Raw genomic sequence first — 23,836 nt, forward strand, 5'->3', positions numbered from 1 at the left:
CTTTAGTTCCACGACACATTATATATATATTTTTAGAATGATTCTTGTCATCCGTTGTTATTCACCGTCCATACTTCACACCTTATAAAAAAATATCTATACACTACATAAAAAATATTTCCACATCTTATAAAAAGTTACAAGTGTGAGATGTGTGATGTAAATAGTAGTTGATTTGTAGCAAAACATTTTTTTTTTAATATTTTGCCACTACACTAAGCATATAATAATTTAATAATTAAATTATTAAATTATTAATTAACATATAGTTAGTATTAACATTAGAATGCAAACAATCAAAAGTTTAGAAATTAAACATGATTTTGATCTGTGAACGGTGACTAACAAAGTTTAAACTTCCATTTCCCTGTAACTCAAAATTTCACCTAAAGGACTTCAAGTAGTATAATGCAGTTCATTTAAATAGAACTTAGTTATATTTGAAACTTCATTACTAGCATTTAGCTAGTCCAATATCAGTGTTCTTAGAGCATTCATGGGCTTGGATATATTTTAGCCAATTCCCTAGAAAATTTTTTACATCGAACTATTTAAATAAACAGTAAAAATAAGTATTTAAATCAACAATAAAGACATGTGGCTTGATTAACATAACCTACAATCTCCAAAATGGAAGTTAGGAGTTCGAAAATCCTCTCTCCCAAATGTATAAAAAAAAAAAAAACTATAGGAGGGCAAATTTGTTGAGCCAAATATGCTAGCCATTCAATTTTCTTGCTTATTTTTATTTCTTTCGTGTCTTTCTAAGCTCTCCTTGGCACAACTGGAGCTCTCTTGGTACTATATGTCCGGTTGTTATTAGAGGAGAACAAATCAATGGAAAAATTATCATATTACATTTAGTTACCGTATGTCCGCCTAGTATTATATGTTATGTTGTTAACTCTTATTGTGTGCAGTATATATGCATTTCATTCCATTCAACCCAATTCAAATAAAAGCTGTGTACGTTTATAAGTAGTTATGTTGAATTAAAAATATATTTGTTAAAAATTATTATGTTTTTTATGTGCATTCGTGTTTTAAATGACTAGTTTAAATAAACTTTCCAACTATCATAAGAATAAAAATTGTAAAGAAAGAATGAAAATAAATATTTAAATGAAACATAGATAGATTTAGAGAGTTTATTATTTAATTTTATCAAAAATATGCTAGCTAAAAAAAAAAAAAAAAATTAATTAATTTTCTAATCAAATTTTAATTAAAATGTAGCTAGTTCTACCGATTCTCCACTTTGAACTTTGCAGACATTATCTTCCCTCGGCTACGTGATGGAAGCTTCACTTTCATTCACTTGTAATTGGCGTATTGAGTGATTAGATCCAGAGTTTTTTGCTTGTTGGTTGACTAGATCTAGGGTTATCTTAAGGCAACACAAATATCCAAGTTGGTTTGCTGGTGAAAATTAAAACTAACTCGGACTAACACTTAACTCTCAAAAGAATTGAAGAGAAAATTAAAGGCAACACAAATATCCAAGTTGGTTTGCTGGTGAAAATTAAAACTAACTCGGACTAACGCTTAACTCTCAAAAGAATTGAAGAGAAAATTCTCATTCATTGAAAATAATATAACATAATTGATAAAATAATAATACAAAACAAACTATAAATAGGAATTCCCCCTAGGGTTGGCGCCACATGCCTTCCCATCTCTTCTCTAGATCTAGATCATCTAGATCTCACTCTTGATCTACTTCTTAGTCTTAGGAATCCTAACTTTAGATAAACAACATCAAATGTCTAAAATCAAATAAATTAACTAGAAAATAAATTAGGAATTAAAATAGAAAATAACAAAATATATTAAAATTAAATAGATCTGTAAATATAAGGATCATGGCCAGCCACCACCATGATTGGCGCCTCCACCTTTATTTTTTAGGATCTTGTCATCTTTTCATACAACTTTCTTGTCATCCAATTCCTAAAATTAAGGAATTGGCCACACATAAAAGTCATCTAGTTGCACTTGTCTTAGATACCCAACACCTCACCACTCAAGCCATGCATGCTACCCAATGCAACCTTCTTAATCTCGACATGCCTAGCTCTTCTAATGGCATTACAAATAGCATGTCTTGAATATCCATCACCACGACGCGCAACAAAAGAGATCACACCTGGGTGAGCAAAAGAGACCACACCTCCGCGTGCGGTGTTCAGAAAATAAACCAGAAGTTTGGAGGGGGCAGACAACCCACGGGTACTCCGTCACTGGAGTGGTCATGTGCCGTTTCCTCGCAGGCGCATCCGTTGTCCATAATACATATAAGCCTGATCTCTCTCTCTCTCTCTCTCTCTCTCTCTCTCTCTCTCTCCAGGATCTGCTTGATTAAAATCTTTGACACAATGTCAATATCGTAGTATTTTCTATATTTGAAAATAATTCGTTTTAGAGTAGCCTCAATTATGCGGGAATTCAAGGGACCATGACCTGTTTGGTACAATGCCGTGGAAACAATCTCGTTTCTACGGCTATGCCCTTTCTGATAAAATTTCTTATACTCTACGATTTTGTTAGGTAATTTGTCTTTGAAGTGCATTTCTCATACACCATTGAGTGCAGACATTGCCTCCGGTGGAGAGTGTTGATGAGGCTAAGCTGAAACAACCTGAAAGGAATGACTTTGGTCTTTTCGGCATTATGTTGGACCCGTATTGATTTCAATACAGTCTAAGAAGGAATGAAATTTGGTCTTCACTTGTCACAAGAAGCTCGGAAAAAGCTGCTGTCGCTATTTGATTATAGGTATTCTTTTCTTTTCTTGTCTTAATAAGAGTTGTAATGGGTTTTAATTCTTAAGCTTGATAATTGTAATCCAGCCATTTCATCAAAGTTGTTCTTTTTAGTCACTATCAAACATTTTACCCTCTGAAATCAATACCAACAATGAAAAAACAAGAAATTGCAGACTAATATTCAAACATTCCAACTTCCAACAACCACAAAACGAAGAAAAATCAAAAGACAAGAAAATACTCTAATTAAAGGTTTGGACGAATAGGTTCAAAATAGTAGCACCGGTTACATGGTTTGAGCTTTAGTTCCTTGCGGTTGTAGCTTGTAAGCTGCTGTTGTGGCAGACGTAAGCATCGACAACTGTAATCCTTTGTTGAGGTGGGGCTGCACAATTTCTTGTTAGTGCCTAGATATTTACTGCCCATAAGCGGATTGCAGATTAACTTGAGCCCTAAAAGCTTTTCCTCAAACTCAACTACCTCTGCAAGCTGGATGCCATCTAACCACTTAATGACCTGGACAACAGCAGCTTCAGTTTTCTTCTTATCAGCGGGGGCAAGCTTAGGACATATCTCTTTATCATTAACAGTGTTCCTCATGCTGCAGGCAAAGTTCTCCAAAGCTGCCTTAGCCTTTGCCCTCCCTCTATGTTCGTCATCTTCAGCCTTGAATATCTCTGTTTCCCTGACCATTCTATTAATCTCTTCAATGGACAGTCTCGCCTTGTGATTGGTGATGGTGATCTTGCAACTGGTGCCCGTTGTCTTCTCTGTAGCAGAAACATTCACGATACCATTAACATCGATATCAAAGCAAACTTTGAGCTTAGCAACACCCCTCGGTGAGGCAAATTTTCCCAACCAATTGTTATTCAAAGTTCTTGCCCTCTCGCCCTCATAAACCGAGATAGAAACCACAGTTTGGTTGTCTGCGGTAGTGGTGTAAAATTCCTTCATCTTGGTTGGAATGGCAGTGTTCCTTGGAATCACAACAGACATGTCACTTACTCTAACCTCCAACCCCAGGGACAAAGGTGTAACATCTAAGAGCACATTGTCTCAAACTCTCTCACTACCCAATCCAGACAACTTTGCAGCTTGAACAGCCACTCCACATGCCATAGCTTCATCCAGGTTAATGCTCTTACCAAGCTCTTTACCATCAAAGAAGGCCTGCAAGAGCTGCTGGACCTTGGGAATTCTAGAAGAACCACCTGTAAGAACGACACCGTGGATACACTTCTTGTCAAACTCAGCATCGGCCAAACACTTTTCCACAAGACAAATAGAACTCCTGAACAAATCCATATTGAGCTCCTCAAATCTGGCACGAGTGGTGGTTGCGCAGAAATCAATACCTTTATACAACATCAATGGTCGTCTCAATTTCAAAGGAAAGAATCCTCTTTGCTCTCTCACAAGCAGTTCTCAGCCTCCTCAAAGCTTTGGCGTTTCCACTAATGTCCTTCACAAAGTGCTTTACCATTCTGTTGTCGAAGTCCTCGCCTCCAAGGTGTGTCTCCAGCAACAGCATTAACCTCGAAAATATCATCCTTAATGTTGAGTAGCGAGACATCTGCAGTACCACCACCCAAATCAAAGATCAACACATTTCTCTCTCGAATTTGACCCACCCTCTCACGACCGTAAGCAATGGCTGCAGCTGTTGGTTCATTGAGTATCTGCAAGACATTCAGACCTGCAAGTCTACCAGCATCCTTCACAGATTTGATGGCAGTCCTTACGTTCATGAACAGCCCGTTTGCTTGCCCATGAAATTCAACTCTATGTACGCGCTTACGGATTTTAAGATGCATGCACCGAAAATATATATACACGTCTACTTTTACAAATTTTAGAATACGACGTTAATTTTTCCGAATACTAAGCGCCTCATCAATTAAAGCCCCTCCAGGCTCCAGTCTCCGATTACAAATTTACAAGCTAATGTACTTGGCTCGTGTTCCTTAACCTTGCGCACGGTCCGTAAAGGGATTTTTCTTTTTTAAAAAGAGCATTTTTAACAATAAGAGCAGGCCTAAAGTATGACTTCCAAATTCACTAACTTGGGCTGTGAGGCGCAGCAATATTTTATTATTTAATATTTTATTATTATTTTATTTTTATTTTTTATTATTATTTAATATTTTATTATTATTATTTTATTGCTATTTACATATTAGAAATCATCTCACTATCTAAACGTAGTCTTAAATAAATTTTTTATATTTATTTTAGAGAAATGTGGAGTTTTACACTTCCGCCACTAAATCAAGGAATTAGAACTTTTTATTTAATATCGGAAGGTTAATTGTACACAGCCATTAATTAATTCAGACGGTAAAGTCCTTTTCTCGAAAGATTAGTTGTATATGGAAGTCCAATCATTGAAATAAAGAACGAAAGAATGAAATAGGCGTAACACTCAAAATGGCCTCTTCAATTTCTGGGGTTTTTGACAATGAATAAATCCACTCAGCAGCCACTGTTTGGTGCACACAATGCACACATGACGTGTAGACCGGATCGGGTTCACTAACGCGACAGAACCGGATCCCTCATTTCAAATCCCTAATTCCCATTCTGCACTCATTTCCCCCCTTCCCTCATTTCATTCCCCCCCCCCCCCCCCCCACTCCTCCCGAGCGTAGAAAGGACTGAGGGTGCCGAGGACCCTCAGCCCTCACGGTTTCATCTCTCTCTCTCACACACTCTCTCTCTCTCTCCTCGGTTCATGGTCGTCTTCCTCTGCATAGGTTACCATTGTGGTCTTCTAATCGGCATCTATTTCTCTCTCTGTCTTGCAAAAACCCTAGAGTCCGGTCACTCCGATTGAAGCTTTGTTCCTGGTGGCTTCTCTTCAACGTTTTCCCTCCGTGCACTGCTACTGTTTTTCTCCATCACACACTCTCTATTTCGATTTGGGTTGAGAAAACATTGTTGACCGAAATGGGTAAGTAAATATATTTATTATTGATTTTGTATAGATAGCTTCCTTGTTGATCTGCATGATGAGTTAAAATCCATTGTAATAACAGTATATATTTGTGTACATAGGGAGGAAACCCCACTTGATCCGGTCCAACGCTGGTCCAGGTTACTTTTTCCTAATTTATTTGCTTTACAGTGCTAAGTGGTAATCTTAAAAAATGGTACAAAACAAAGGGAGCTAGGTAAAAATTATTGAATCTTGTTATGTAATGTCTGGTTGCCATTTACTTATTTGTGTGCTGATTTTTACTCTTTGGTTTTATGAATTTTAGGCTATTTTAGGGGTTGTTCAAATGATTTTGTCTTTGAGTTCATATGATACACCTTATGTAGGCGTCATGCTCATTTGTAATACTCTTCATATGAAATGTATACACATCGTTGGGGCATCTTGTTTGGTCGAAGAGCATTTGTATACCACTGACTGCTTATTATTTCCATTTAATATATGGTTATTATATACACATCCTGCTTATATACCACAATGGGGCTTTTAAAAAAGGCAAAGTGAGAAATAATATGGACTTGTGGGATTTCAACAGTTTATTGGCTTACTTATGTCATATGGAAGGGCAGATTTTGGTCCCGGTTGTTGGCCTTGGATTTTTACAAGTTTTCATGTGAGTGCTAAAAGAAAAAGTCTATTTACATCTCCAATTACATTTTTACTTATATACTCTTGCCTTGAGCTGGTAATGACCATGGTCTAGAGAAGTTTGAACCTTAAAACTAAAGACCAAACCTATTACCACGTAAGCCATAGTCCTATGGTTTCTTGTGGAATTTGTACAGTTTATTGGCTTTGTTGAGTCATATGGAAAGGCAGATTTTGGTCACTAAGTTGGGTGGTTATTAACTCCAGCATGTTAATAGGTTTTTTATTTTATGTCTTTGAATTTGTATTTGGTTTTTCAGAATCACACATGGCACCATCCGAATCATCATCTGTAGTTAATGATTTTGTGATGGAGTCACCAACTTGTTGGTGTGGTTTAAAAACACCACTAAAAACATCCCACACAAAAAAAAATCCCGGAAGGAGGTTTTTTGCATGCCCAAATTATAATACGGTAATACCCCAAAAATATTAATTTTTTGTTAGTTTTTTACCCGAAAGGCGGTATTTTAATCATGTTAATTAGGAGTTTGCCACTGTGTGCAGGGAGATGCTCGGTGTGAATTTTTCGTTTGGTTGGATATACTAACTCTACTAGAGGAGAATTTTCGTGTCAGAGAGAATAAGGCTTCTTGTTGCTGGGAGGACGTATTACAGCGCGACTATGACGTTAGGAAAATGGAAGAAAAAGTCCGAGACGCTGTGAAGAATCTGAAAAAACAGAAACAAAAGTTACTAATGATGTACTGGGTTTTGACATTTGTAGTTGTCTTTGCTTGGTTTGGATAAATACCATGTAGCTTGTAAGTTAATTTTAGAGCTGTCTGGGTGTAGTTTTTTTTTTTTTTGTGACAGCTTGTTAACCCCATGTTGGGGATATAGTCATTGTAATTTCTTGTTGACCCTTCTGTGTAATTATTAACAGTGGCAGCTATTTAAGTAGTTGACAGATTATGTACTAGCTAGCTAGTCATTTCTTGTAGTTGACTGAAGTAAAACAATGTAAATACGCAGGTTATATATTTCCAGTGCTTCTCTCTATGCTGGTTTCAGAGTGTTAGGGCCTTTTTTCTTACCTGAAATCAAAATGCTAAGACATTGTATTGTCAAACTAGTTTTACCCGAAAGGCTTCAGGGTGCACAGGCCATCAATGGAAATAATTAACATCCAAGATTTCATTAGATGAAATTGTAATAGCATCACCCGAGTATGTACATTAGTTTCCCTATTTGTCATAAATCCAACCAGCCCTATCCCAAAATGTGACAAAAAATTCTGACCAGATCATACTAACTGTAAATGTCAACTTGGGGCCCGAATTTTACGTCCAACTCATATACATCAATACATCAATACATCAATTCTTGCAGCAGCTTCCACATCCACAATGCCACCCTTTTTCAGCGTACCCCTAACAATAGCCACCTTTTGCAGAAAGTTTTCAACCGAGTCAAAACTTGAAAGCTTGGACAGTGTTACCAACAGTCTGGCTGGGCAAAGCTTTAAGACTTCCTTCACTGCACAAATGGGGCATGAGGACGTGTATGAAATATAAATATTTCATCTAGAGATAGAACTAATATAAAAAACCAAGGAAACTAGAAACCATGGGCGTATTGTATGTAAACTTGGGATTTCTCATCTCTTAACAATTTACTAGTCTAAACATGCAAACCACAAAATTGAAAATGCAAAGGACCCCTTCCTAGAGAAAATGAACCAATATTTTCTGACCTTAATATTGGTAATTAAAAATGTTTGCACCTTCATCCCAAATAGAAAAATGTCCAAACTGTCAATCAGGTGACAATATAGTTGAGTTCAACTTGTCTTTAGCTAGGTAGACAAATAAACAATGAAATTCTTGCCAAAAAAAATCAACCTATTAAGTTTGACAAATACAAATGTACATACTCGGGTATTCAAATATGACAAAAACAAACCATTACAACATCTTAGGCAAGTATACACGGACCATAAACCTCCCCACTCCAACACTCAACTTATAACAACAGATTTTCCCAGGTGCTCACTTTAAGAGTATTCCAAACCATTAAATATACATTTGAACATAGAGAGAGCTTACCAAAAAAGCTACCTCACAAGGCAAAAATACCCTCTCCAAATGGTTTAAAAAATGAACCCATCATGATGACCATGGCTTCACAAATTCTGTTATTCAAAAAACAGTATATTAAAACTTATTCATTGATATTTCTGAACATATCACATATATTTACAAAATGAAGTCATGGTTAACCTCATTTCCTGGTGGCGTGGATTGTGTAATAATGCTGTTTTGTGTCCCAACATATACCCCATCAGAAAATTGGGGGTGTTGAGATCCCGGGTTGTCATCCAATCCTGATTCATCTGCCAAGATTTTCCTGCATGTCTATGTTGCCAAACAATATATGACATATGTTAAACTCATGATGAAAAAGTATTATATTGCAGGTTAAAACAAGGTTTAAAAATTACCCGTTTGCTTTTCTTTGTGACCATCTTTTCCACGGGTGGAACCCTCCTCTTACTTTGGGGTCTCCCTTTTCCTCGTACCACATTTGGGCTTAATATCTTTTTCCCCTTATCCAATACCACATCTGCTTTCTCCTTCGTATGAATGAGTGTCGAGTCTACTGTTGAGTCTTCACATTTTTTCTCAAAGTCATCAACAACACTTAGGAATGCATGGACTTTTTCATTATTTGAGGCTATTTTGGTTGCTAATTTCAAACATCTCTTAACAACAAGCTCATAATTCCGACTATCCTCTCTGTCACCATGGTCATCGTAGCTACTTCTGAGTAAGGTGTATCTCCTCTTTACGTCCTTTCTCCAGCGATCCAAGACATATACACTTGGCAGCTCTTTAATCTTCTTCAACTGACAAACTCTAAGTGCATGCCGACATAGAATCCCCCTAGTTTCAAATAGTCCACACGTGCATCGCACCTCCACCTCCTTTTCATTAAAGTATACTGAGTAATTGACTGTTTTAATGAGCTCGTCAATACTAATTTCATCCAACACATCGTATTTTAAAATTGACCCTTCTGTGCTTACCAACGAACAATTACAAGCCATTAAGCCTAGCAACTCCCTTTGGAGCTCTTTGAATTTTGCATTTGTATATACGGATTGGAATTGCTTCTCTATGTTGAAGTGAGATACGCAGGGAATAGTCTGGTTGATAGATTTGAAATCAGCAAGTGTCTCGACCTCGACCTTCTTTCTAAGTGCATTATCAAACTGATCAACAAATTCCTTCAATGTCGTTCCGGAATGCACATAGCCATCGAAAAATGCATTCATGCTTTCTGACCTTTGGGTCGTGCTCATACCAGCCCAAAATTCACCTTTCAAGTAAACTGGAACCCAAAAAGATCTTTCCTCATATAAGGCTTCGAGCCATTTATTGCCGACCAGATCATACTTCTCAAGTAGTTCACCCCAACTCTCCTCAAATTCGGGGATGGTCTGTGAATCATATAATGTTGTCTGAATGTCAGTCTTCAACCCCGCATTGAACATGGCGTGAGACCCAAACTTCTCTGGAAGTTTGCGCAAGATATGCCATAAATAAAATCTATGACGAGTGTTGGGGAAAACAATGGCAATAGCACTCTTCATGGCCCGATCTTGGTCGGTTATGATGGAACAGGGGGCCCGACCATTCATGCAATCCAACCACATTTGAAATAACCACACAAAAGTGGTTGTGTCCTCACTCGAAAGCAATCCTGCCCCTAGTAATATGGACTGCCCATGATGGTTAACACCAACGAATGGAGCGAAAGGCATCCCGTACCTATTTGTTAGGTACGTAGTATCGAAGGTTACTACATCGCCAAAATACTCATAGGCCGCTCGACTACGAGCATCAGCCCAAAAGACATTCCGTAACCTCCCCTCATCATCCACGTCCATGACAGAAACGAACCCATCATTCTTGTCTCTCATTCTTTTGAAATACTGATTAAATGCATCTCCACCTCCTTTACCCAACCGTAAATGTCTGGCTTTATCAATATAATTCCGACAATCTTTCTCCTGAAACTGAAGATTGTCATAACCTCCCGCATCAACAACAAGAGAAAAAAAGTTCTTATTCATCCGTATACCCGCTCGATCATTCAAGTCAAGGACCCTTTGGCTGTATTCATCTAGAACCTTGTGAGATCGCAATAGCCTAGTCTTCTTGGGGCTTACAGTTACATGGTTGTGTATATTTTCTACAGTGGTGAAAACCCACTTGTCAGTCTTACTCAATGTCGCATTTACTCTGGCCTTACAATCCGTCCTAGTTGTTGGCCGTGGCTTCGACATATCACTGTTCTTAGGTTGGTACTTTCCGCCACGGGCACAACCAACTGTCACATAAACTGGCCTCCCATCATCATCTCTCCTAGTCCTCTGTATCCGTACACCAAAACCCTGTTGTTTCGCATAATGCTTATAGTAGGCTGTCAGGTCTTTCACACTTGCAAATTCCATACCGGATCTGGGTGCATCAACTGGTACCTCATCTTCCTGGACATCAGTGGTACCCTCTAAATCTTCATTTATGTCGAATACCATTTCTACATTTATTCAAATATGAATGGATTAGCATAAAAAGAAAGCTCAAGTACTATAATCAATATAATGGAAACTATAAATACCATCGGCGTCATGAACATCCTCATCAATAATTCGTGATGAACACCCAACATTTTTTTCAAATTCAGCAGCAGTTGACTCAGGGGGCGCTGTAGGTGTCAGGTCTTCCGGATTACTCGGTGGAGTGTATGGCATATAAGGTGGCATCTGCTCAAATAGGACATTGTTAGGCAACCCATGTTAGTTTCTCAATAAACTAAACAAAATAGAGCCTTTTAAACTGGAACCCAAATCAATATACCTCAAATGGATTTTCAAATGGGTTAAAGTCTTCATCAAATGGGTTGGCCATGATTTAAATCTACAAGTCAGCAGCAAGCAGCAATTATGCTGTTAATTGCTTTCAGCAAATTAAATCATAGGTTATGATTGAACGGCGGTAATGAGAAGAAATTACTATGTTATGGAAATAGTATACTGGTTTTTTCTCTAATCTTTGAAGAGTGGGAATGGGAATAAGAATAATAAATAATAAAAGAACCGTGTGAGAATGACTACGATGCTACAGAGGAGCTATGAAGAAAATCATATTCAACTCACCTACCCAAACTGATTGCCATAAACATCATATTTCATGAAAACAATTATATTCACTAATAATTCATCTCCAATTATATTCACTAAATCATAATAACAATTTGTTCTTATGATTTATCAACCATTTAAGAGAGTGTAGAAAATAAAACAATTTGTTAGCCTATTTTTTTGGAGTATGTTACTCATTAAAGTTAATAAAAAATAAAATTATAAAACTTTATTCAAACTCTAAAAACGTCATTATATCATTCTATCATTTTGGCTATAGACATTCTGTAAATAAATTTGAAAACTTGCTCACGCATGTTTCCAGTGTGTCTCCAATTACCTACTCTGTAAAAATAATGGAAAACTTGCTCACTTATGTGGTTTCTGTAATCTTAACTAAACTCAGTAATCTTCAAACACATTGCCCTTTCTTACGCAATAGGTTGAACCACATCACAGCTAAATGTATGTACGTACAAGTCTTGTTACATAAACCTAACAAGCATTTCATTCCTCCATATTCCAAACTTAGAGTACCCATCGAGAAAGCTAATATTTTTATCTCACAATCCACAACCATTCAAACCTCACAGAATACAAGTAAAAGCTGACATTTTTATCTCATTTTTCCAACCCATTCAAAACTAACAGAAAGCTGAGGTTTTTCTCCGTGCCCTAAGCTATCATACCAATTTCGAAAAACATAAAAATCGAATCTTGATGTACACATGAAGAATATAATATTACAACACGTATAAAACTGAAAATATTCACCTGTATAACTTCTCAGTGCATTTACCCGAAACAGAGCAACTTGGAATGAGTTATGGTTTCCTCGGTTCACAGTCGTTTCAAGGGGAGTGGATGCGCCGGTTCAGGGGACATTTGTAGGTGGCGTTGATCAGTGCATCGCCGTCGCCAGGTGGCGCTGGGAAGAGGAAGGCAGATTCGGGTTCGTCCCCAGGCAGAAGGGAGTTTCAGGGCATTCAGCCCTCCTTCGCTCCGTTCAACGGCCTCGTGGGGAGCGGCGGCGAGGGGTAGATGGCGGGCCGAAGCAAGAGGAAGTGGCTGACGACAGAGACGCCGTCGCCGGGAGGCCTGGGTAGACAGACCAGTACGCGGGGGGTTGCTGTCGAACGAGAGGTGCTTCGCGGGTTCATTTCGAATGGGGATGAAGGCAGGAAACCGTATTTCAAATTGGGTCAAAACGCACCGTTTTGGTCAAAATGAAAAAAAAAAAAAAAAAAAAAAAAAAAAAAAAAAAAAAAAAACTAAAACTAAAACTAGGAGAAGCCACGTCGTGAGTGCAGTGTGTGCACTGCTACAGTGGCTTCTCTGTAGCTTTACTCTTTGACAATACTTCACTTTTCTCATATTCTGACTCCTCAAAATGGTGTATGAATCTTTTCCCGTAAGTTCGTAACTTTCAAATATCCTACAAAATTACCGAAGATACTCTTTAAATTCAATTCAATTCAATTTTTAATCATCGAACAGGTGACCATCTGGTTGTCTGGTGGGTAGGGACCGCCATTGTTATTTCTTTCCTCTTGTTTAGTGTTTTTAATTTATTTAAAAATATATTATTATAATTTCTTTGTTTAAGCAAGAAAAATAAGATTTCTATGTCCCATATATATATATATATATTTTTTTTTTTTTTATGAAAAATGAACAAACATCATACAATCATTTTAAATAAAAAGTAAATAAATACTTGATCCATATAAAAAAATAATAATAATAATTTTTTAATACTAAATCTCACCATTTCAATATAATTATAAGATATTTACATATTACAGAACTATTTATAGCATTACCATTTTTCATTGATAAGAATGGAAGAGTTTGATTCAGAATTTTTCATAGGCGTATTATTTATAAAGAAAAATTGAGGACGACTATTATATTTTAATACGCCGATCTTAGGCCAAACCACGTGACCCTTGGATTCTAGGCCTAGCTTCTCCCATTCTTTATTTTTATTTTTCTTTTTGCTTCTAGAAAAATCCCTTTGAATAATGATTTAAGAAATAGTGAATTCAGGCCCCGCATTAGAAAAATATCCATCAGTATCTATTGAAACCTTGCCCTCCAATGGATAAAAAGGACAACAAATTACTGAAACTATTTAATAGTGTGGAAGAACGAATTTCTAGTGTCGAATGAGATCGCTAACCTGATCAAATCCTAGCGGCCCCAAATGCGACGGGCTAGGGCATCGAGGCTCACATCCTCATCAGTCCACAGCCAGTCCAAACTACCGTGGTAAAACTCCAACTAAACTTCCAGTTGATCTTCCAGTTGTTCCTCTAAATCGCTATCAAACCTCAACACAAATCAACACCAATATTGACTAAACTATCAAGTTACAGATCATGCATAAATTTGAAAATGTTCAAAACTGTACCGAACAACGCAAATTCAAACGTACCACCACCAAAAATACTACCAAGTCTACCATTAAAAGGTTGCAAAAACAAAGTCGGAATTCACAGTCACGATAACAGTCGTCCCTCTTTTTCAGCATAGAGCTGATCAATTGCAGTGCTATTTAGCATTTTTCGCAATGATGGGATTGCAGATTAACTGAAGCCCTATCAGCTTTTCCTCAAATTCATCTGCCTCTGCAAGCTGGTTCCCATTTAACCACTGAATCACCTGGCGAACAGCACCTTCAATCTTCTTCTTACCTGCGGGGGCAAGCTTTGCAGCATTCTCCTTTTCATTGACAGTATTCCTCATGTCGTAGGCATAGTTCTCCAAAGCTGCCTTAGCCTCAGCCTTCTCTCTATACTTATCATCTTCAACCTGGTACATCTCTGCCTCCTTGACCATCCTATTAATCTCTTCCTTGGGCAGTCTCGCCTTTTCATTGGTGATTGTGATCTTCTGACTCGCACCAGTGGTTCTCTCCCGGGCAGAAACATTCAAGACGCCATTGGCATCAATGTCAAAGCAGACAACGACACTAGCAACACCCCTGGGTGCTGCAGGAACACCATAAAGTGTAAATTCTCCCAACCAGTAGTTATCCACAATTCTTGCTCGCTCACCCTCGTAAACAGGGAAATCCAACTCAGTTTGGTTGTCCTCCAAGGTAGTGAAATTCCTTTCCATCTTGGTTGGAATGGCAGTATTCCTCGGAATCACAACGGACATGTCACCATGTCGGGTCTCCACCCCAAGGGACAAAGGAGTGACATCTAAGAGCACAATGTTTTGTACTTTTTCATTACCCATACCAGTCAAGCTAGCAGCTTGAACAGCGGCTCCATATGCCACAGCTTCATCTGGGTTAATGCTCTTGTTAAGCTCCTTCCCATCAAAGAAGTCCTGCAACAGCTGCTGAACCTTGGGAATTCTGGTAGAACCACCAGTAAGAACGACATCATTCACACTTTCCCTGTCCATCTTAGCATCAGTCAAACAATTCTCCACAAGCTCTATAGAATTCCTAAATAAATCCATGTTGAGTTCAGCAAATTTGGCACGGGTGATATTTGAGCTGAAATCAATACCATCATACAAAGAATCAACTTCAATGGTAGTCTCAATTGCAGAAGAAAGAATCCTCTTTGCTCTCTCACAGGCAGTTCTCAACCTTCTTAGAGCTCTGGCATTTCCGCTTATGTCCTTCTTGTGCCACCTTTGAAATATTTGAACAAAGTGGTTAACCATTCTGTTGTCGAAGTCCTCACCTCCAAGGTGTGTGTCTCCAGCAACAGCCTTCACTTCAAAACTGCTCTCCTCAATGGTAAGAAGTGAGACATCTGCAGTACCACCACCTAAATCAAAGATCAATACATTTCTCTTGCCAACTCTTCCCACCTTGTCAAGGCTGTAAGCAATTGCAGCGGCAGTTGGTTCATTGAGGATCCGCATGACATTGAGGCCTGCAACGTCACCTGCATCCATTGTGGCCTTACGCTGAGCATCATTGAAGTAGGCGGGGACTGTAACAACTGCATTTTTCACCGTCTTGCCCAAAAAAGCCTCAGCAATCTCACGCATTTTTTTTAGGACCATTGATGAGATTTCCTCAGCAGCGAATTGTTTATCTTCACCCTTATAACTTACCGCAATCATAGGCCTGTCTTTAGAACCTTCAATGACCTTGAATGGCCAAAGATTGATATCATTCTGAACCAACGGATCACTGAATCTCCTTCCAATCAACCGCTTTGCATCTGCAAAACACTTTAGTGTAAGAAGCAGCAAATATAAATATCAAACTCTTCTAAATTTTTAATTGGCATGGCTTTATTTTTTTTATCTCAGCTGGTAAATTGCTTATCACTGTATTAGAGGGAATTAAGGTTTGAAAAGAAACATATTTTTAACGGTTTGTAGGTCCAAATCCAATAAACATCTCGTAAATACACGAAGGAAAAAAATGAAAAATCAATTGACACATATGAAGTAGTTGTTCACAAAATTGATGGATTTGCGCATTAAAATTTTACTTAATGCTGATAGGCTAAGGGGAGATTTGGATTCAAAACTTATCACAACTCATGTCGTTTCATCCCATTTAATTATTACAACATTTATAAAACCTTCATATAAAATATAATAAATAATTCAATTTTTTCATATTTAAAAATAAAAATAATATTTTAGTAATATTTTATTCAATTTTTTTCTTGTCTCGTCTCAACTTCCTGTCCAAACTTCCTTTCCCCTTCAAAGCACTAAATTCGATGATGATTAAAATATGCGCATACCATGAATACAGACTAGTACTTTAAGTGAGAGAGGGACAACATGCGTCTTGATAGTATTTACATCTTAAAAATAGGCTATGGCTATGGAGAATTAATGTACCAAAAAAATTTCTCAACCAAAACCGAAAAAAAAAAAAAAAGGAAATAAAGAATGAGAAAAAAATGATACGGAGAAATTACCAAAGACTGAGTTAGTAGGGTTCCTGGCGACTTGGTTCTTGGCGGAATCACCGACCAACCGCTCTTTCTCGGTGAATGCAACATAAGACGGCGTCGTTCTATTTCCCTGATCATTAACTATAATCTCTACTCGATCATGTTGCCACACTCCCACACACGAGTATGTCGTCCCGAGATCGATCCCTATTGCTGGGCCCTCCTTCCATTCTACCGCCATTGTCGACTTCCAGAATGATCACGGTCTTGAAGCAAGTCTTTTTATATGTCTCTCGCAGACTGCTCTTTTTATATAATTTCTTGCCTTGCCCACGAAGTAGACGGCACCTGTAGAACTTAGAAGTTGCTTTTTCTCTGATATTTGCGCGGTGATTCGGCGAATCAAAAAGAAAAAGTGAAAAGACTCAAAAGAGCATTTTAGTACCCCTTTTTGTTTTGGTGGATATGATTATATTGGTCGTGGGTTTGTTTAAGAGAAAACGATAGAATTACTATTAAATAAGCCCATTAAAGGTGTCTATTTATATTTTTTATTTTTTAATAATTAAGAAAGTTATTATTAATAATTTTTTTTTTAGTTTTTAATAATTAAATTTATTTTAAAAATAAAATAAAAAATTTATTTATACTAGTGTGTATATTTGATGTAGACATTTGATAATCATCCTAAAATTGTCCTTATTTAAATTTGTTTTGGTCAAATTACTTTATTTTTATTCAATTTACAGGGATTATTAAAGGTTTCTCGCCTATTTTCTTTTTATATGCATAATTTAATGGACATCATCTTTTAGAATCTTTATTCATTTTTTCCGTACATAAATAATTATTTCTTAACAATTATTTATTATGTAACTATAATTTTAAAACAATTTAGAAAAATCAATATTTATTTTTAAGAAAATCAACATGCCACGTCATTGAGCGTGTTAAAGATGAGACTTACAAATAATTGACCTAAAAAAAAATGAACATAAGCGCATTTAATCAAAACAAAAAAGAAACCAACGTGACCTGAAAAGAGTAAAGATTGTGACTTTAATATTATTAAATTTTGAAAAATACTAAATGTTCTAATACTATTAACTTTGCTAAAATTTCTTATAGTATAATCATTGATAAAGATTATCAAACCGTGCAGCACAAGTTTTGTCATTCTAATTTCTGAGAAACTATTCGTTTTATTCTGTCCATTTGTGCAACTAACACCCAAATTTGATGATTTCGAAAAACAAAGACATGAAGTTTGTTCATAGAATTATTTTTAAAACAAAAAAAATTACAATAAACTTTAAATTTATGATGAGAGTGAGATTGTAGATATTAACTCTCATAAATATCTATTTTTTAATAAAAATATAAAAAGATAAAAAAATCTTTTATACAATCATCACGACAACATTTATGCGCTATATAAGAAAACAATATGCTGAAAATAAGAAAAATATATGTATTATAAAGTAGATTATAATAAGATTTTAAAGGTGACATGACAATTACACATTACAGGAGAATATATTGAAATTGGCCAATGTAAATATATTAAACTCAAGAGATGTGTATTTAAAAAATAAAAATAAAAACTCAAGAGGGGTGGTGTGACCGTATGAGAAAACATGTTCTATGAATCCATGGTCCGGTAGTAATCATACGTAAAGGCCCAAAAATATATTCGGACCATCATTGGGCCCAATGGCATGGCCCATTTGGTTATAGGCCTAGCGTATAACTCTTGTTTTTATCCTGAAAGCAGATTTAAGAAATCAATCGGAAGTATGTATTAAAAAAGAAAAAGAAAAAAGAAATCAATCGGGAGGATTAGGGTAGAATTCAGGCTTCGCCTTTTGTAAGAAATCTCGAGTCCTTTTCTCTAAAGATTAGGCTGAGTTTGAATATTGATATGAAAATTAAAAATTAAATAAAATATTATTAAAATATTATTTTTTAATAATATTATTATTTTAAGATTTGAAAAAATTAAATTATTTATTATATTTTGTGTTAAAACTTTAAAAAAATTATAATAATTAAATGAGATGAATTAAAGATCCGAAATTCAATCATCAAAATAACAAACGAAAGAATGAAATAGAGATAACCCTCAAAATGGTCTCTTCAATTTCTGGGATTTTTAACAATACCTCACTTTTCTCATACTCTCTAACTCTTTGTTCTCTTTTCCCACAACTTTCAAATATCCTTCAAAATTACCAAACAATTCAATTTTTAATTATCGAATAAGTGACCATCCAGTAGTCCGGTGGGTAAGGACCGCCATTGTTATTTCTTTCCTCCTGTTTAGTGTTTTGAATATTTGTAAAAATATATTTTTATAATTTTTATAATTATAATTTCTTTTTTTAAGTAAGAAAAATAAGATTTCTATGTAATAATCTTATTAATTATCACATTCTTTTGTTTGGAGGGTCTTACATAGGGTAGGGCTTAGGCAATGCCTTACCATTGAGCCGGCCTGTTTAGGTGATGCAAGAATGCCACAAAGCGTAAATTCTCCCAACCAGTAGTTATCCACAGATTTTGCTAGTACGCAATATTAAAAGTGAAGGACCTTAGTTCCTTAGTTCCATTCCGTCCAAAAATACAATATAACAAAAACATAAACATCATCAAAAGTGTAGGACCAACATAACGTTTCTTTTTCAGAAATACATTCAATCTCAACTAAAACAGAAAAATTAAAACACACCAGAATGAAATGCTCGTACAAGATAAAAGCAGAAAACTTTGAGCCATGGCCACTTCGCTGGAACTCTAGCTACGGCAGACTTGGTATCCATTACAGTCGTCTCTTTAGTTGGGGGAAGCTACCCAATAACTTATTTGTTATCACAACGTTTTGCAATTATCGGATTGCAGATTAACTCAAGCTCCGTAAGCTTGTTCTCAAACTCAGCTGCCTCTGAAAATTGGATGTCATCTAACCACCGAATCAACTCGTCTATAGCAGTTTCAATCTTCTCTATACCAGCAGCAGCGAGCGTGGCACAAATCTTCTTATCATTAATAGTGTTCCTTATGCTGTAGACATAGTTCTCCAAAGCTGCCTTTGCCAAAGCCCTCCCTCTACGCTCATCATCTTCAACCTTGTATTTCTCTGCATCCAGGACCATCCTATTAATCTCTTCCTTGCAAAGTCTTGCCTTGTGATTGGTGATAGTGATGCTGCAACTCACGCCGGTGCTCTGTTCCACAGCAGAAACTTTCAAGATACCGTTGGCATCAATGTCAAAACATTCTTTGAGCTTAGCAACACCCCTGGGTGCTGCAGGGATACCCTCAAGTGTAAATTCCCCCAACCAGTGATTATCCTCGACTCTTGCTCTCTCACCCTCGTAAACCGAAATCAAAACAGAAGTTTGGTTGTCGTGGCAGGTGGTATACTTTTGTTCCATCTTGATGGGAATGGCAGTATTCCTCGGAATCACAACGGACGTGACACCCTGTTGTACCGCCACCCCAAGGGACAAAGGGGTGACATCCAAGAGCACAAGGTTTTGTACTTTTTCATTACCCATACCAGCCAAGTTCGCAGCTTGAACAGCGGCTCCATAAGCCACAGCTTCATCCGGGTTAATGCTCCTATTAAGCTCCTTCCCATCAAAGAAGTCCTGCAACAGTTGCTGAACCTTGGGAATTCTGGTAGAACCACCAGTAAGAACGACATCATGCACACTTATCTTGTCCATCTCAGCATCAGTCAAACACTTATCCACAAGCTCTATTGAATTCCTGAATAAATCCATGTTGAGTTCTGCAAATTTTGCACGGGTAATATTTGAGCTGAAATCAATACCATCATACAAAGAATCAACTTCAATGGTAGTCTCAATTGCAGAGGAGAGAATCCTCTTTGCTCTCTCACAAGCAGTTCTCAACCTTCTTACAGCTCTGGCGTTTCCGCCTATGTCCTTCTTGTGCCACCTTTTAAATATTTGAACAAAGTGGTTAACCATTCTGTTGTCGAAGTCCTCACCTCCAAGGTGTGTGTCTCCAGCAACCGCCTTCACTTCAAAACTACTCTCCTCAACGGTAAGAAGTGAGGTATCTGCAGTACCACCACCCAGATCAAAGATCAATACATTTCTCTTGCCAATTCTACCCACCTTGTCAAGGCCGTAAGCAATTGCAGCGGCGGTTGGTTCATTCAGGATCCGCATGACATTGAGGCCCGCAATGCCACCGGCATCCACTGTGGCCTTACGCTGAGCATCATTGAAGTAAGCCGGGACGGTAACAACTGCATTTTTCACCGTCTTGCCCAAATAGGCCTCGGCAATCTCACGCATCTTTTTTAGGACCATCGATGAGATCTCCTCCGCAGAAAATTGTTTATCTTCACCCTTATAACTTACCACGATCATAGGCTTGTCTTTAGAACCTTCAATGACCTTGAATGGCCAAAGATTGATATCATTCTGAACCAACGGATCACTGAATCTCCTTCCAATCAACCTCTTTGCATCTGCAAAACACTAAAGCGTAAGATGCAGCAAATATAAATATCATAATCAAACTCTTCTAAATTTTTGATTGGCATGGTTTCCCTTTTTTTTTTTAATGTCTGAACTGGTAAATTAGTTATCACTGCATTAGCCAGAGGGAATTAAGTTTTGAAAAGAAGCATTTTTCATAGTTGTAGTTCGAAATCTAATATACATCTAATATATACACCCAAGGAAAAAAAATGAAAAAACAATTGACACATATTAAGTTGTTCACAAAATTGATGGATTTTCACATTAAAATTTTGAAAATAAGTAATGCTGATAATCTAAGTTTAAAACGCTAAATTTGAAGATGATTAAAATATGTGGATACCTTGAATAAAGACTAGTACTTCTTTTTTTTGAATAAAGACTAGTACTTCAAGTGATCAGAGAGACGCAACACGTTTAGATGGTAAAAAAACTAGAACCATCCTTGGTTAGAATTAAGAGAAGTGATACAGCCAAAAAAAAAAAAATCACAAAATTCGTGTAATAAGTTAGATCTACTCTAATAATAAAAATAATTTTAACATATTCGGTACCACCTCAAGCCAAGTCCATCGCCTCGATATAGATCTGCATACTCTCTTACTTTTTATTATCATTACTGTTGTTGCATCTTAAAAATAGAGTATGGGTATGGAGAATTAACGTACAAACAAAAAATTCTCAACCCCCCCCACAAAAAAAAAAAAAAAAAGGAAAGAATGAGAAAAATGATTCTGATAAATTACCAAAGACGGAGTTAGCAGGGTTCCTGGCGACTTGGTTCTTGGCGGCATCACCGACCAAGCGCTCTTTTTCGGTGAATGCAACATAAGACGGCGTCGTTCTATTTCCCTGATCATTAACTATGATCTCTACTCGATCATGTTGCCACACTCCCACACACGAGTATGTTGTCCCGAGATCGATCCCTATTGCTGGGCCCTCCTTCCATTCCTCGGCCATTGTTGTCGAATTCCAGAATGATCACGGTATTGAAGCAAGAGAATGTCTCTTGGAGACGATTGTCTTTTTATATAATTTGTTTCCTTGCTCACGAAGTGGAGGGTATTTGTCAAAGTTGCTTTTCCTCGATATTTGCGCACAGATGAATAGAGGAGCGGGAAAATGCTATGCATCCCGCTCCCAGTTCCCACCGCTGCAAAAAAAAAATTATATTTTTTAATTTTTTTATTTAATGATTAATAAAATATTTTTAAATGATATTATAAATTTAATAGTATTAAAAAAATATATCTAAAAAAATTATGATAAATAAATAAATAAATTTTACACTAATGATAACTCCAGGAGGTGGGAGCGGTAACTGTAGTATGATCTAGAGAAGCGAAACGAAAAAGTGAAATGAGAATCTTATTTATTTATTTATTTTTTTTTTAAAGGGTATGATTATATTGGTTGAGGATTTCTTCAAAGGAAGGTGATACGTTCACAGCTATCAGGTTACCGTTAGTTTTATATAGTGTTTTTTTTTAATATTTTAAATATTCATTTTAAAATTTATAATATTATTAAAAAATATTTTCTTAATCACAAAATTGAGAAAATAAAAAAATAATAATGTCGGCTGTAACTCCCAGTGGCAGTGGTGGGTATATCATTTTTCTTGTTTAAATTAATTTTTTCGTCAAAATATTTTACTTTTATTCGATTTCTAGGGATTAGGAAAGATTAAGTGCAGTTTAGAATTTAGATAATAAAATGAGATGAAATAATTTTAGATAAAAATTAATTAAAATATTATTATAATATTATTATTATTTTAAAATTTAAAAAAAATTAAATTATTTATTATATAGATGGGGGCTACTCTACCACCCTATCCTTACCGGTCACACCTAATGTTATTTTTTTTTCAATTATTTTTTTACATTTTTAATCACTTTCTTAATCATAAAGTAAAAAAAAAAAAATCAATACACTTACAATTACTTTCTTAATCACTAAGTTAAAAAAATAAATAAAAATAAAAATTACCTGAATAGTACACTTGGGGGGTACCGCTCAGGCAGCATGGGAGCATTTCCCTTATTGTATTTTGTGTATGAATTTTAAAAAGTTATAATGATGAGATGTGATGAATTGAGATAAAATACAACAATCTTACAACCCAAGAGTCATGCCCGGCTACCACCCAGCAATGACTGTTAAGCATGCCGCCTAGCACAAACTTCTCTGTTCTCTTCTTTTTTACATTTTTTAAACATATTTAAATATTTTTAAAAATAAAAAAATATATATCAATACACTAAAAATCAATTCATTAATCATTAAGTGAACAAATTTTAAAAATATAAATACATAAACTATCAAAATGAGGGGACGAATTCAGGCAATATAGTAGCATTTTCCTACAATCCAAACCTAGCAAGCACTTGTTTGTTTTCAATTTTCACAACACATCACATCTAATCAAAATAAAATAAATAATAACTTTTTCAAATCTTAAAAAAATAATTGTTAACGTCGTGTTTCGTACGCCCTTAGAACAGGTCACTCAGCCGCCGGTCCGGATATTCACTCGAGTCAGATCCTAAAGCAAGAAAGGGGAGGCCTTGTGATGGACTGGAGAATCTCCAATGCCAAAGTTAGTATATAATAGAGATCGAGTTGCTCTAAAGAAGATAACAATAGAGTGTAATTGACAACATACTTGAGTTCATCCCCCATTACCTCACAGTTCTAATCAATGTTTATACTTAGTCATTCAGGTCAGGTGGGTCATGCCTTATGTTCTGAGGTAGAGGGATGCCTTCCCTCGGAGTTTTGACCGCTATGATGTATTTAATGCAGCGTAGTTTTCTTAGTGTCAGTCATTAATATGGCGTGGGTCTCTAGCATAATTGTCTGATGCC

General features: G+C 36.4%; 3 protein-coding genes, 1 long non-coding RNA gene and 1 pseudogene across 4 annotated transcripts; all 5 read right to left on the reverse strand.

The window, feature by feature from the left end:
* Positions 1-3,011: 3,011 nt before the first annotated feature.
* On the reverse strand, positions 3,012-7,132 carry LOC122301269 (annotated as a pseudogene).
* A 652-nt stretch (positions 7,133-7,784) lies between these two features.
* On the reverse strand, positions 7,785-8,511 carry LOC122290925. The gene is made up of 2 exons (XR_006236570.1): positions 8,460-8,511; positions 7,785-7,890 (listed from the first exon to the last, which is right to left on the reverse strand). It is a non-coding gene; the product is annotated as an uncharacterized LOC122290925 (long non-coding RNA).
* Positions 8,512-8,536: 25 nt separating this feature from the next.
* On the reverse strand, positions 8,537-12,820 carry LOC122301278 (protein FAR1-RELATED SEQUENCE 5-like). Its single transcript, XM_043112508.1, has 6 exons — positions 12,335-12,820; positions 11,277-11,336; positions 11,038-11,182; positions 8,855-10,956; positions 8,634-8,768; positions 8,537-8,545 (listed from the first exon to the last, which is right to left on the reverse strand). Exons 2-6 carry the CDS (start codon positions 11,325-11,327, stop codon positions 8,537-8,539), a joined length of 2,442 nt encoding a protein of 813 aa, XP_042968442.1. The 5' UTR covers positions 11,328-11,336; positions 12,335-12,820.
* A 1,095-nt stretch (positions 12,821-13,915) lies between these two features.
* Positions 13,916-16,849, reverse strand: LOC122290899 (heat shock cognate 70 kDa protein-like). Its single transcript, XM_043098582.1, has 2 exons — positions 16,471-16,849; positions 13,916-15,753 (listed from the first exon to the last, which is right to left on the reverse strand). Exons 1-2 carry the CDS (start codon positions 16,685-16,687, stop codon positions 14,114-14,116), a joined length of 1,857 nt encoding a protein of 618 aa, XP_042954516.1. The 5' UTR covers positions 16,688-16,849; the 3' UTR covers positions 13,916-14,113.
* Positions 16,850-19,021: 2,172 nt separating this feature from the next.
* On the reverse strand, positions 19,022-22,007 carry LOC122290891 (heat shock cognate 70 kDa protein-like). Its single transcript, XM_043098575.1, has 2 exons — positions 21,710-22,007; positions 19,022-20,950 (listed from the first exon to the last, which is right to left on the reverse strand). Exons 1-2 carry the CDS (start codon positions 21,924-21,926, stop codon positions 19,305-19,307), a joined length of 1,863 nt encoding a protein of 620 aa, XP_042954509.1. The 5' UTR covers positions 21,927-22,007; the 3' UTR covers positions 19,022-19,304.
* Positions 22,008-23,836: the final 1,829 nt, after the last annotated feature.

The sequence above is a fragment of the Carya illinoinensis genome, chromosome 1 (assembly GCF_018687715.1).
Source record: "Carya illinoinensis cultivar Pawnee chromosome 1, C.illinoinensisPawnee_v1, whole genome shotgun sequence".
NCBI lineage: Eukaryota > Viridiplantae > Streptophyta > Magnoliopsida > Fagales > Juglandaceae > Carya > Carya illinoinensis.